Genomic DNA, 12,008 nt, shown 5'->3' on the forward strand with positions numbered 1-12,008 from the left:
TCAACCGATTTTCAAACGGTTCGGTTTGTTATAAACGTCAGAGACGTCCGCATACTTATATGCTTTTATACGACGTTCATATAAAAAACATAAATTAAGCGTCCTGAATCATAGCCACGTTGACAACGTTTGTAATAAACCAACCCGTTTGTAAATCCGTCAAGATTTGAGCGAGTTATGACTGTTTCTGTTTGAGCTGCCATTTAACATACTGTACTGTAGCCCCGAAGTAAGATGGCTGCCGGGTGAACGACGTCAGAAACTCCGCCTTGAGCCATCTAGTGTTTATATATATCTATGGTTGTGCTTGTGTCAGTCCCAGAACAGACATAATCGCGCATTCGTTCCTATGCGGCTCCCGTACTGTACTGTACACACACGGCATGACTTCAAAATGGCTGCCTCCATAGACAACGTGAGTGAAACTCAAATGACAATAATTAGTTTATAATGTAATCAATTATGATATCTGAGATACCAGATCAATTACTATATTTTGTCGTGTTCGCGAGGTTCTTTTGAATAGGTTTATGTTAAAATAGCTTTATACTAAAGATAAAGAACGTAATATCCATTAGCCCTGTTAGCATTGTGGCTGAAAATCCTAGCATTTCCATTCAGTTAAATTAGTTTGCCACATTAATGTTTGTTTCCCCCCGCAGGATTTAATTGAAAGGGATTTACCTAAAGCCGTAAATCTATTAAACAATCTCACAGAACAGGTAATGTGTGTGTATATATTATTATTTTTCAGTATCGCAAAAAATAAGTATTAAGTGACTACGATGTGACTAGATCGAGGCTTACAGTGATTTAGAATGACATCAACAAGTGGTGTTTTATGTAAAAGAAACAAACTGAAATAATGGACTCGGGAGTGCACATTCTTGGTGTGGCCAAACACACCGGGTGGGAGCTGGGTTAATTATTGACTGTATGATTTGTCTGACTGTTTTACACCACCTTTTAGGTTGCTTCAGTTACAGCTCATGTCCGTGAGCTACTAAAGAAGGTCCAAGATGGAGCATTTAAGACAACAAAGGTGGGGATACCATTTTTTCGGAAACTTGAATCAGTTACTTTAGAGCAGTGGTTTTCAACTAGTGGTCCGGGCACCACCCAGTGGTCTTTGAGGGTATTACAGGTGGTCCCCAGCTAAATGATGGAAAGTTGGTAACCAAATGGACCCTTCTAGATCTTTAACTCGGTCTTGAGAGTGTAAAATGATCTGGAGTTACATTCATGTTAAACTGCATTATCTGCATTACTTGATTTTTGCCTGTTCTCTCCTAATGGCAGCAACATCAATACAGCATGGAATTGTGGACAAAAACTTATCCAACGATACAAAAATATTCTTTAGTTTTGGGTCTGAGAGGCTAAATGTTATCAAATGGTGGTTCGTGGCTCAAATGTTGAATAAATAATGGGCCTTGATATGAAAAAGGATGAAAACCACTGGTTTAGAGTGCGTATTGTTTGCAGCATCCAATATCTTCTTAGTAAAGCACACTGGCATCTGCTATCAGCAGGTCAAAACTAATGGTATGGATTTGAAAGTTCTGTAAAATTCTAGTTGACTTATGTCATGTCATGAGATTAATACGTTTCTGTACCTCTCATCTTCTTCTCCTCTCTGCCTCAGGGTTTGTCTTTTCTGGATCTCAGGTACCACCTCCTGCTGTTCTACCTGCAAGACCTCACTCACCTCATCAGCATCAAAACAGAAGGAGGCCAAATCAAGGAGAGTGGAGCCCTGGACAGACTTGTCACCATTAGAACGGTGGGATTTCTCCTTAGTTTACACCTCTCTCTCTTTTTTAATACTGTTTTTATTAGGCATTTTGTATTTAAAAAAAATCTGAATATAAGCAGTATAAAATGAAAAATAACAAATAATAATAATTAAATGTTCCAGATGAATACAAATAAAAAAGGTATATAAATGCGATAAACAAGAAAAAGAACAAACAGTGACAGATAGAAACAACCAAACAAAACAGACATTCTTGCTCTCAAACTGTCCCAGCACTCTCTTCTATCCTCTGTTTCATTAAACAACCACATTTATTACAGGCTCACTAGAGAAACCTGCAGTTATGAATGTACAACTTTGATGCATAAAAAAATATCATTAAACATCAATCGTGTCTCTTGTTTCAAGGTGCTGGAGAAGTTGCGGCCCTTGGATCACAAGTTGAAATATCAGATTGATAAACTGGTGCGCGCAGCTGTTACTGGCAGCCTAGGTGAGGTGAAAATAAAACATCTGTTCATTAAAACACTGGTGTGTATATAAAATAGTGTGTATACTATAGGGTATGTGCATGCATAGAGTGAGTGGCAAAGTGAGCTTTAACGTTGTTTAATGCATTCAGATTGCATTTCTGTTTGGTTGTATGGGCTGTCGAGGCCAGAAAGTATTTTTGAGGGGCGTGCTAGTATGTACCACGGAATGTGATGATGTATGGCGATAAGAGCGCCCCTCACTTCACACGATTTTCTTTTGCCACTCGGTAGGCGTTCACGCATAACGTCCGGGTATGATGATGTCACGTGCATAGTTACCCTCTATGTGTGTCTAGAATGTCATGCCAGGTTTACATTCCTATTATGCTAAAATTAACGGCTTCCTTGGAGAGAGAAAAAACGCTAACACATGGTATGCTTTGGAATAATGTCAAGAATGCTCAATGCTGTGAGTTGTCAATGGGTTTAACATGGCAGACTGTTCCTAACATACAGTATAGTATATTTATATATCAACATTTATTTTCCCTTTTCAATCCATTTTAGCTGAAAATGACCCACTGCAGCTGCGTCCTAATCCTGAGAACCTTGTCAGCAAAGTAAGATTCTATCTTGGTACTTTCGATTATATCTAGATACCGTAACTGTTTCAACTATCAGGCTTTTGTAGGTTTTGGTTGTTTATTTTTGCACAGGGTTCAGGGAATTGTTAATGGTGTATTCTTAAAAATATGTTTTAAGTGTTTCATCTATCAACATCGAGGTGCTATCATTAATTCTTGATGTACCAGCTGAACATCACTGCATGACTTTGAAAGTTATGCAGGCCGTTCGTTATTGTCTCCTTTGCTGTGTGTCAATCTCACAGCTCAGTGAATCAGAAGAGTCTGAAGATGAAGATGGAAACCAGGCAGCCTCTAAATCGAAGACGCCTGCACCCTCTAGTGGCAGGAAATATGTACCTCCGAGGATTGCCCCAATGCACTATGGTAATGTCTGTCATCAATGCAATTAATGTTCTGGTGCCATCTGGATAATCTTACAGGTTTGAAATTGAGCCACCATTGTTTCATTGAGCAGTGACAGCTGCTGTGGTGCTGGTCCTCTCACTTGCTGCTGTAGACGGATCCAAAACACTGCAGCTTTCTTTCTCCTGTGGAATCTTTGTGCGTAGAGAGAGTGTAGTTGCACATTTCTGTTATGTTGGACACCCATGAACAGTGTTTCCCCTACCATTAACCTTAGAGGGGTGGGGGGGCATCCCCAAGGCAAAATTGTATTTCACAAAGCAGGATTAGAAAGTCAGCCAGATAGTGAAAAAGTTTTCTGTTCACCTGATAATACTGTTTTGTGAAATCAATGCTAGTGTAAAATGGTGCATGGTGGGTGACGCCGTCCAAATCCAACCATCGGCAGGGGAGCACTTCATTGATTAAAAAGGGAACATTCCCTCCGTTGATGCGCCACTGACGAACGCCCGATGCTACAGTGGAGCTTTGGCGTAACCCATGAGGGGCTGGGGATCTACCTGGTAACTGTTTCACCCCCAGAGCCACTGCTGCCATGGCCTGTGAAATACTTAGCATAGCATTTCAGTTCAATCTGTCTCAGTTCAATCAGGCTTATGGTTCATTATATTTGTAACATAAACATTACAGCAATCAAATATAAAAAGACTATAAAGAAGTAGCAAGTGAAATAGATTTGAGGAATCCTAGTTGACCTTTAGCAATATTAAAAACTGAAAATGTAAACGTAATATTTGCAGTAGTCATATAAATGATGTTGTCCAATTACAGTAAATGTAGGTATTGTCCCTGATGTGACCAAAAATAACCCCAAAATTGTATTAAAAACTTGGTGCCCCCCCATTGGCTTCTAGCCCAGGCACACCCCATTCATTCATACTGTCCTCTCTGTCCAGACGGTGACCTGACGGAAGCGGACAAGAAGAAGGAGCATGCGGACAGGCAGCGTCGGGTAGCACTGCGGAGCTCCCTCATCCAGGAGCTGAGACAGCAGTACAGCGATGCCCCCGAGGAGATCAGGGACAGGCGTGACTTCCAGACTGATAAGGAGAGCCGTGATGATCAGCACAGGTGCCATTTTATTATATGTAGACCACACTGTTCTATTATTCAATTGATCTAGTAATATATAAGTGTAATGTGGTAAATGGAGAAGATATGTTATGATCACGTTCAAGATTGAATGTGTTGCATCTCGTGTATGTATCATCTCGTGTACATGAGAGTAAAATTCCGACCTGGCCGTTCCTCAAAATTGTAGCAACATTAACCAAATACTGTAATACAACAAGTAGTAATTGTCTCCACAAAAAGCCTCAAATCATGAACTCGGCATGCAATTACGTGAAATCTTTCACAGACTTTCCTACTAGGCTGAGGAATATATCCCACCCCTTTCACACTGGCCTGTTATAGCGCCACCAACAGGTGGATTTTTGCAAAACATCTTTGGAACAAAATGCCTCAAATCATCCAATTGCCATCCAAGGCGTAAGAAGAAATGCCACCCTTTTCATATTGGCCTATTATAGCACCACCAGGAGGCCACAACCTGACCTGCCCTGGAGACACTTTATCTAGTTTAAGATGATCTTCGCCTTTTCGCAGGAAAAAGTATGAGGAGTCGATGATGATTCGTCTGAACATGCCCAAGAGTGAGAGGAAAGCTAAGAAGAGAGGCTTGATGGGAATGTCCGGTCAGCTCAATGCTATCACACACTTCAGTGACATCTCAGCCCTGACAGGTGGTGAGGGAAGACAGGTGAGTTGAGCCAAACACTAACTAGATCCTGATTGCAAAGAACGGAATGGATGCCATTTTGTTCCATTTGAAAGCTTGAGGGGTCACAGTGCACATTTTATGTCCATGAAAACAAAACAAGCCCCCGGTTATGATGACAGTAGTGACACAGTATTGTTTTTGACAACTTGATGAATGTCTCTGCAGGATGGAGATAATCCCCGTCCTAAGAAAAGGAAGAATCCCATGAAGAAGAAAACCAAAAGGAAAGGTGATAATAAATCTAAACTCGAAACAAGACCGTGGTCAAATGTAATTTGTATAAAAAAAAACATTAAGTTAATAACCATCCCCTTTTCTGTCCTTTTCAGCTTTCAAGAAAGCCAGATAGAAATAAAAAACACTGATGCTGGGGGAAGACGGAAGACAAGGCAAACGGCATTAGATTATGCAAAATGTTTAATTGTATTGGTTTTTATTAAAGTGTAGTTTCCCATGGGTATTTCAAATGTGTTTATTTCTATTGTTTTGGGAAATTATAGCAAAACAAATAATAAAATAATACAAAAGCCAAAACTGCAATATTTAGACTACATTTTTGGAATGTTTAATTGTGACGTCATGTAACGAAGCTTGGTAAGATTTAATTGTGCATTTAAAATCAGATGATAAACTAGATGTAGCTCCTTCCCAATTTATTTTAAATATTTTGTAAAAGTTCAATTTCTTTCAAGTATTTAAAACCTTTTGATGATTATGGCATACCGCTCATGAAAATCTAAACATCCTATCGCTAAATAATTTTTCGAGACCGCTAAAAAGATTTTTTTCATCGAGACATGTCGACCATCTGAAAAGTATATTATTAATGTATGCAGTCAGTACTTGGTCTGGGCTACTTTTGAACAAATTATTTCATCAATGGGACGTGGCATGGAGGTGATCTGCCTTTGTCACTGTTGAGGTGTTATGGAAACCCAGGTTTGTTTAACAGCTTAAGTTAATTTGTATGCTGTATATTCTTGCAGGTGCTTCACTTTATATTGTATTGGGAATGTCAATATACCAATCAGTGGACCAAAGTAATACTCAGCTGCAAAGTATAGTTAGTACTACTACTACTACTACTACTATGCCTGTACGTGCCATGACTTATCTATGCTTCTTAGTGATGGGGTTGTTGGAGAGTATACATTATATAAATAACTATAAAATGGCTAAGGAAAGACAAGCAAGTCCAAACAAATCAAGATTTAACTCAAGGAAATGTATTTCAATTATAACAGTTCAAACATGGGTGTGAGAGACAGTAAAACTGATCGTGACGTGAATACAATGAGAAATTAGCGTTGCTGCTGCATAGGACCAAGACTGTCATAGGTTTATTTTGAGTCCGACATCTCAGACTTGATAAAAGAAATCTGAGTCTTGGTCCAAGGCTACATGAGAAATGTTGTGTGGACATGTTGAAGGGTGCACATACCAATGCAGAACAGTCAATGCTGTCTGTAGATGGGAAGAGGGAGTTTGCTGATGAAGCCAACCTTTGTAAGCCTGGTAAGCCCTCAGCACCTAGGCTGACCTGACGTGCTGCATCAGCTGATGACTCCCAACTCTGCCACAGGAACCACCAGGACATCAGACAGGACGAGTGTCACTATAAGGTCATACTATGTCAACATAGGCATGCATGAAGCATTTTATAATGGCCATGTCATCGTCCAGACCAACAAGCTCTGAATCATCCCAAACTGGTGACAATGGGTAGTGCTGCTTTGTGATTGTATGTTGTATCAACATACAATGAATGCTGCTGGTATATGGTTCCATTTGTCAGAAATCACCAACATTATGGGGGATCTCCAGGCCGATGGTCTGCTGCAAAGTGGTATCATCGATTTATGATCCAACAAATGGATCCAATCACTGCAGATTCGCACAATAGGCCAATAGTGACAGACCCATTGAGAATGTTTGTCTATATTCTCATATAGAATTCAAAGCATTGCTCATGTCTGATTAGACAAATCTATAGCATAAAACACAATCACCCTATCAAAGAAAATGTTTAATTTCCCCCTTAAACATGTATAACATGTCTTATTTCCATGATTTCAAATGATTGGTATCATCAGAAGATTAATTAACCAACACAACCAAATAGCTCTAGTCTAGGGAAACTGATGTTATACTGAATTGTGTGACCCCAAACATAGCCCAGGGTTTAGAGAAAAAAAACCCAGACTGAATTTTTTTTGCAAATCTGCACTGATCTCATTAAATGACCCCTATGAAATCCTCAGGACTGAAATCCATCCCCAGGACTTTAAGCCCTGCATAGCCACAGTTTCTCATTCTGAGAACATTTTGAGAAATCAAAAAAAGAACTTCACAATTACGTTTCAATCTCAAGGACCTCACATGGCCAGGCTCTGGAGACTGGTTCAGCAAAGACATGAAAGCCAGCTTTGAAGGACATAAATTAATCTGACCTATGCCACAGATGAACTTTTGTATGAATCTGAAACATCACTGTTGCCTGAAACATTTCCCAGTTAGGTTTTTGAAAATATATATTTTTTCTCCCAAATATAAAATATTTTCAAATATACTGAATACTGATATTTTTAGACTCATGAAATTAAAGGACAAAATATTACATCAAATGATCCCTATACTGTACAAAGGTCACACTTGCTGTCATCCAAAAAATATCTGAAATTTCAATAAACAAACAAGCTGTCAAGAATTGTATTTGTAAAATATTTTTAGTATATACACACACACACACACGTGTATATATATATATATATATGCATTTCACCCATCCTATAAACAAGGACAGTGAGCGCTCGGGGAGCAATTTGGGGCAGTCTTGCTCAAGGACACATCGCTGACCTGGTATAGTACGTGGGACAACCAGGGGCTCTGGCTCCCCACTAACCACACAGCAATGGCCGCCGCTTTTTTTGTTGTTCAAATATCACGATCATAAAAAGTTAACATGTTTCTACTCTGGCCAGTTCCAGCATCAAGGCCCTTTCAGACGGACAGGGGAGTGAAGTAGGCGTCTTCTGCTCATGTGGGCCATGTACGTTTAAAAAAAACAAAAACAAAAAAAAACTCACCACAATCTCGGTCTAGTCGCCCGCAGGCTTGACCAAATGAGTGCACCCGACAATTTCACAGGTCAGCGAAAATACCCCTCAACCTCCAAAATGAAACGCACAACTCATTAAAAATGTTTTACTAGGCACGTCAGTCTGAAAAAGCCTTTAGACATTCAACCAGAAAAGACTCGCACGCACAACACATCATTTTTACACAATGTCTTTATTTTTTTCTAATTACAGACTCATGGGTTAAAAATAAAAATAAAAAAGCAAAACATCTTTTTTTGTTGTTCAAACCCACTCCCCTATTTCAAAAACAAAACGAAAACAAAACAAACCTTGCCACACAAAACCCTCCCCTGACCCCTCCCCCCAAAAAAATAAAAGCTCCGCCCTGCTCCAGTATATTAAATTAATAATCAAAGCCATTAGCCCCTCGGCCTTTCTCAGACCTGCCGTGACTGCACTGCGCATAGTCAGAAAAGGGGGGTGCCCTCAGGTCCTAGATACCCCCCAAAAAACACCCCATTCTCTGGTCCTGCCTTCCTCACTCATGTCAACTTGCCTGCCTGCCGCTCAGCTATCTTGGCTTCAGCTCTCTCTCTATAAATTATGTGTCGGGTGGTTTTGATTGTGTGAGTGCGGTCTGTCCGTTTGCCTCGGGTGTTCATGTGTAGGACTGTTGTGTGTGTGTGTGTGTGTGTGTGTATATATGCAGGTGAGTGAGGCGTGTTATTAAACGTAAAAGCGTCGTCAACGTTTGTTGTTGTAGTAAATGCCCCCCGCGGCAGGCCTGTGGTCGCCCTGCCCCCCTCCCCCCCACACGGACAAGATGGGGTGAGTGTGCATAGCGGGAGCGGAGAGAGAGAGAGACGCTGCGGAGACAGTGGGGGGGGCCTGCGCCACCTGGGGAGGGGTAGTCAGCCTCCACTGGTCCTGAAACCTGAAACGACAAGAAGTGGTCTAATATACAGAGAGAGGAGGAAGGGGGAGGACAGAGGAGAGGTGACGAGGAAACGATTGAAGGAGGGAGGGATGGGATGGATGGGAGGAGGGAAACGCAAGTAATACTAAAAGTACAAATTTTAAAAAGTAGGCGGCACTCCAGCCATGAAGTAAGATATAGACTTAAAGGGAGAAACAAGGGAGAGGGGTGCAGTCTGAAAAAAAGAAAAACGAACATGCATGTGGGAGTCTGCCAAACACGGTCCACATGACAGTGGATAATACATACATATGTAGGCCACAAGTTGGGGGCATGATTAAGCCAACGATGGATTAAATGGATAGGGGGGAGGTGATGGGGGGGGGGGAGGGGGGGTGTTAGGGGTGGCACTGATCAAAGAACAGTAAAGACAAAGAGGAGGTAGGAGAAGGGGTGGTGATGTACTCCAATATCACAAACTAATAAAACAAAAACATAGTTTGCTACAGTACATTAAAAACAGATAATCATAAACATCCGTTTCTTGTTGTTTTAAAGTTTCTTTTTTTGTCTTCGCTTTGTTTTTGTTTTGTGGTCGTGGGTGTAGTGGAGGTGGGGTGAGTGGAGTAGGGCTGTGTTGGTGGATGGTGTAAAAAGCAATAGGTCACAGCCAGACTAAAGGAGACACATCTGCAGCCTGAGATACCATCAACTTCCCTCACTCTTTTTTTTTTTTCTTCTTTTTTTTCCCCACGCCCCCCACACCTCAAAACAAAAAAATGGAAAATAATAAATCATGATCATACGTAAGCCACCAAATTCTCCAACGCTCCCCTCTCCCCACACGGCCAGCAGATACCTTACCAGCTGTGACCGCCTCACCCTCTGCACACGCACGCTCACACACAATCGCACACCGCGGCCAGTCAGTCTCTCTGTCCAGATGGAAGGGGGTTTCTCTTTTTTTTCCTTTTTTGTCTTTTTTTTCTTCTGGGGGGGAGGGAGGAAGGGAGGGAGGGTTGGGGGGGTCTTCCTTTATTGAATAGGGGAAAAGGGGATGGGAGACTTTTTTTTTTTTTCCTTTTCATTCATTTAGTATTTAAAAGGGAACCAATGGGGGGGGGGAAGGTTGGGGAGATAGTAAAGTGTGTGTGGTGGTGGGAGGGGAGGGGGGGGGGTGTGTATTAGTAAGGGGAATACCACGATGTTGTTCGCCCTCGGCCCCTGGAAAAGAGAGAGAGAAAAAGAGGGTGAGTTTTTTTCTGCTTTGCTTAAGAAGACGGAACACCAATTTCCAGGTGTGTTGTAGCCATATATAAATATGTGTAGGTGTGTATGCACTTGCAGGGCAGAAGCATGGTCTGTGGAAATTACAGTCCTTGAGGTAAACTGAGAAGGGGGAAATTAAAGTACATATTAAAATACATAAGTGTTTAACAGGAAATGTTCACCAATCACTATTATAGACATAAATACCATTTTAACGGTATCGTGCCTTTAGTCTTAACAGGATGTTGCATAACAGCTCATATTGGAAGAATCATAGGCTGAAGAGAAGCTGAAAGCAGCTTTGCCAATGGTGAGGGAAAAAAAAGTGTGTGTAATTTTGCATAGATTAGGATATTGATTAGTGTGTGGGTGTGAGGGGACAGCAAAGGCACTCTCTCCCTCTTTCTCTCTCTGTCTCTCTCTCTCTGTGTGAGAGCCGCCTCTTGGGGGAGTGGTCACTGTAAGGAGAGACCATGAGGACAAACAGCACCAATCATATACCCCCAGCAGGACACACAAACACACACAGTCTCACACACACAAAAACACATAAGCGCAAAACACATACAGGGAATAAAAGAAAAAGGGAATCACATGCATAATACAATTTGGGTGACAGACTTCACGTAATAGGACTGCAGCACCACAACTTTCTTTTGCATACACACTTCAAAAATCAACACATATCCAGCAGTAACACAAACACCCCACCAAGTGGCCACATGAACACAGTGGTTGGTTAGACTAGATGCTGAGGTCAGGCTGCAGGAATGAACCCTCATTTCCGGGAGTGAAAGCTGTAGAGGTAGATGTGTGTTGACCTTTTTTGCCGAATATATTTCAAACCTTGACCTTGTAAACCAGGTCAAGGTTTGAAATATTTTAGGCACACTAATCCTTTGTAGAAAAGGTCATTTTGCACACCTACAGGTGCGTCGGAGCAGGCAACAGTCTTCACTTATATGGCAGCAGTTTATTAAGCTGAGTTACAACGTTTCAGTCTCACAACCTTTATCAGGTATCCTAATGCTATCCAACACCACTAGCTGGCAGCCTTCTCCATGAAACTAGACAGTAGACAGAAAAAGCTTTCCAGTGGCAAACTAGGTGCCATATGGAATCCTGCGGGCAAACTAGATGCTATATGGAATCCTGTTAATTAATTTAATTATAAAGGGACAGACTATAGTGTTAAACATAAATGTCACCATTTGATGCACAGTAAATCAGTGTTAGACAGTTCAATGTGAACTATCTGTGCATTTCAAGTCATGTTAAATCTCCCAAAGCTCACAAGGGATTAAGACAAAGCAACACATCAAACAGACCGCCCAACAAGTTCAGGAGTGGAACAGTCCCATTCTCAACTACCAGTACTACGGCGCCTCTGGTGACAGACTACTTACAGAGCAACAAGTAAGTTCTTCAGCTCTGCTGTGCAAGGGGGAAGTGCTAAAAGAACGGGAACAAAGCCAGACGAAATGGAACAGCCTCTGGGCACCCATTTGTGGAGAATGCTTCAGATTGCCATGTCCAGTGAGTGGATAGAAGCTGTATCATCAGTGGATGATGTGTTTACATGATTGGAGGGTGATGGCAAATGCGCTGCATCGTTATCCCCAACCTTCCCTAAAGCACACCGATACAAGACAGGATTGGTGTCTGCTGTGCTGGTGATGCAG

General features: G+C 41.4%; 2 protein-coding genes across 5 annotated transcripts in view; one reads left to right on the forward strand and one right to left on the reverse strand.

Moving 5' to 3' along the window:
* Positions 1-12,008, reverse strand: part of pabpn1 (poly(A) binding protein, nuclear 1) — a 55,561-nt gene that overhangs the window by 24,530 nt on the left and 19,023 nt on the right. For 2 of the 4 annotated variants that reach the window (XM_079490200.1, XM_079490203.1), the window contains exon 7: positions 8,334-9,075. The exons of 1 other annotated variant lie outside the window; for it this stretch is intronic. In XM_079490200.1, the coding sequence (XP_079346326.1) occupies positions 8,886-9,075 (190 nt within the window). In that variant the 3' untranslated portion in view covers positions 8,334-8,885. Of the gene's footprint in view, positions 1-8,333; positions 9,076-9,668; positions 10,282-12,008 lie in introns of those variants that run through there. One more of the 4 variants, XM_079490201.1, reaches the window with a different exon arrangement.
* ngdn (neuroguidin, EIF4E binding protein) lies at positions 307-5,595 on the forward strand. The gene is made up of 11 exons (XM_079490199.1): positions 307-415; positions 663-722; positions 971-1,042; positions 1,646-1,783; positions 2,165-2,249; positions 2,797-2,849; positions 3,119-3,239; positions 4,175-4,349; positions 4,887-5,040; positions 5,227-5,290; positions 5,391-5,595. Exons 1-11 carry the CDS (start codon positions 350-352, stop codon positions 5,408-5,410), a joined length of 1,008 nt encoding a protein of 335 aa, XP_079346325.1. The 5' UTR covers positions 307-349; the 3' UTR covers positions 5,411-5,595.

The sequence above is a fragment of the Electrona antarctica genome (genome assembly GCF_951216825.1).
Source record: "Electrona antarctica genome assembly, chromosome: 20".
NCBI lineage: Eukaryota > Metazoa > Chordata > Actinopteri > Myctophiformes > Myctophidae > Electrona > Electrona antarctica.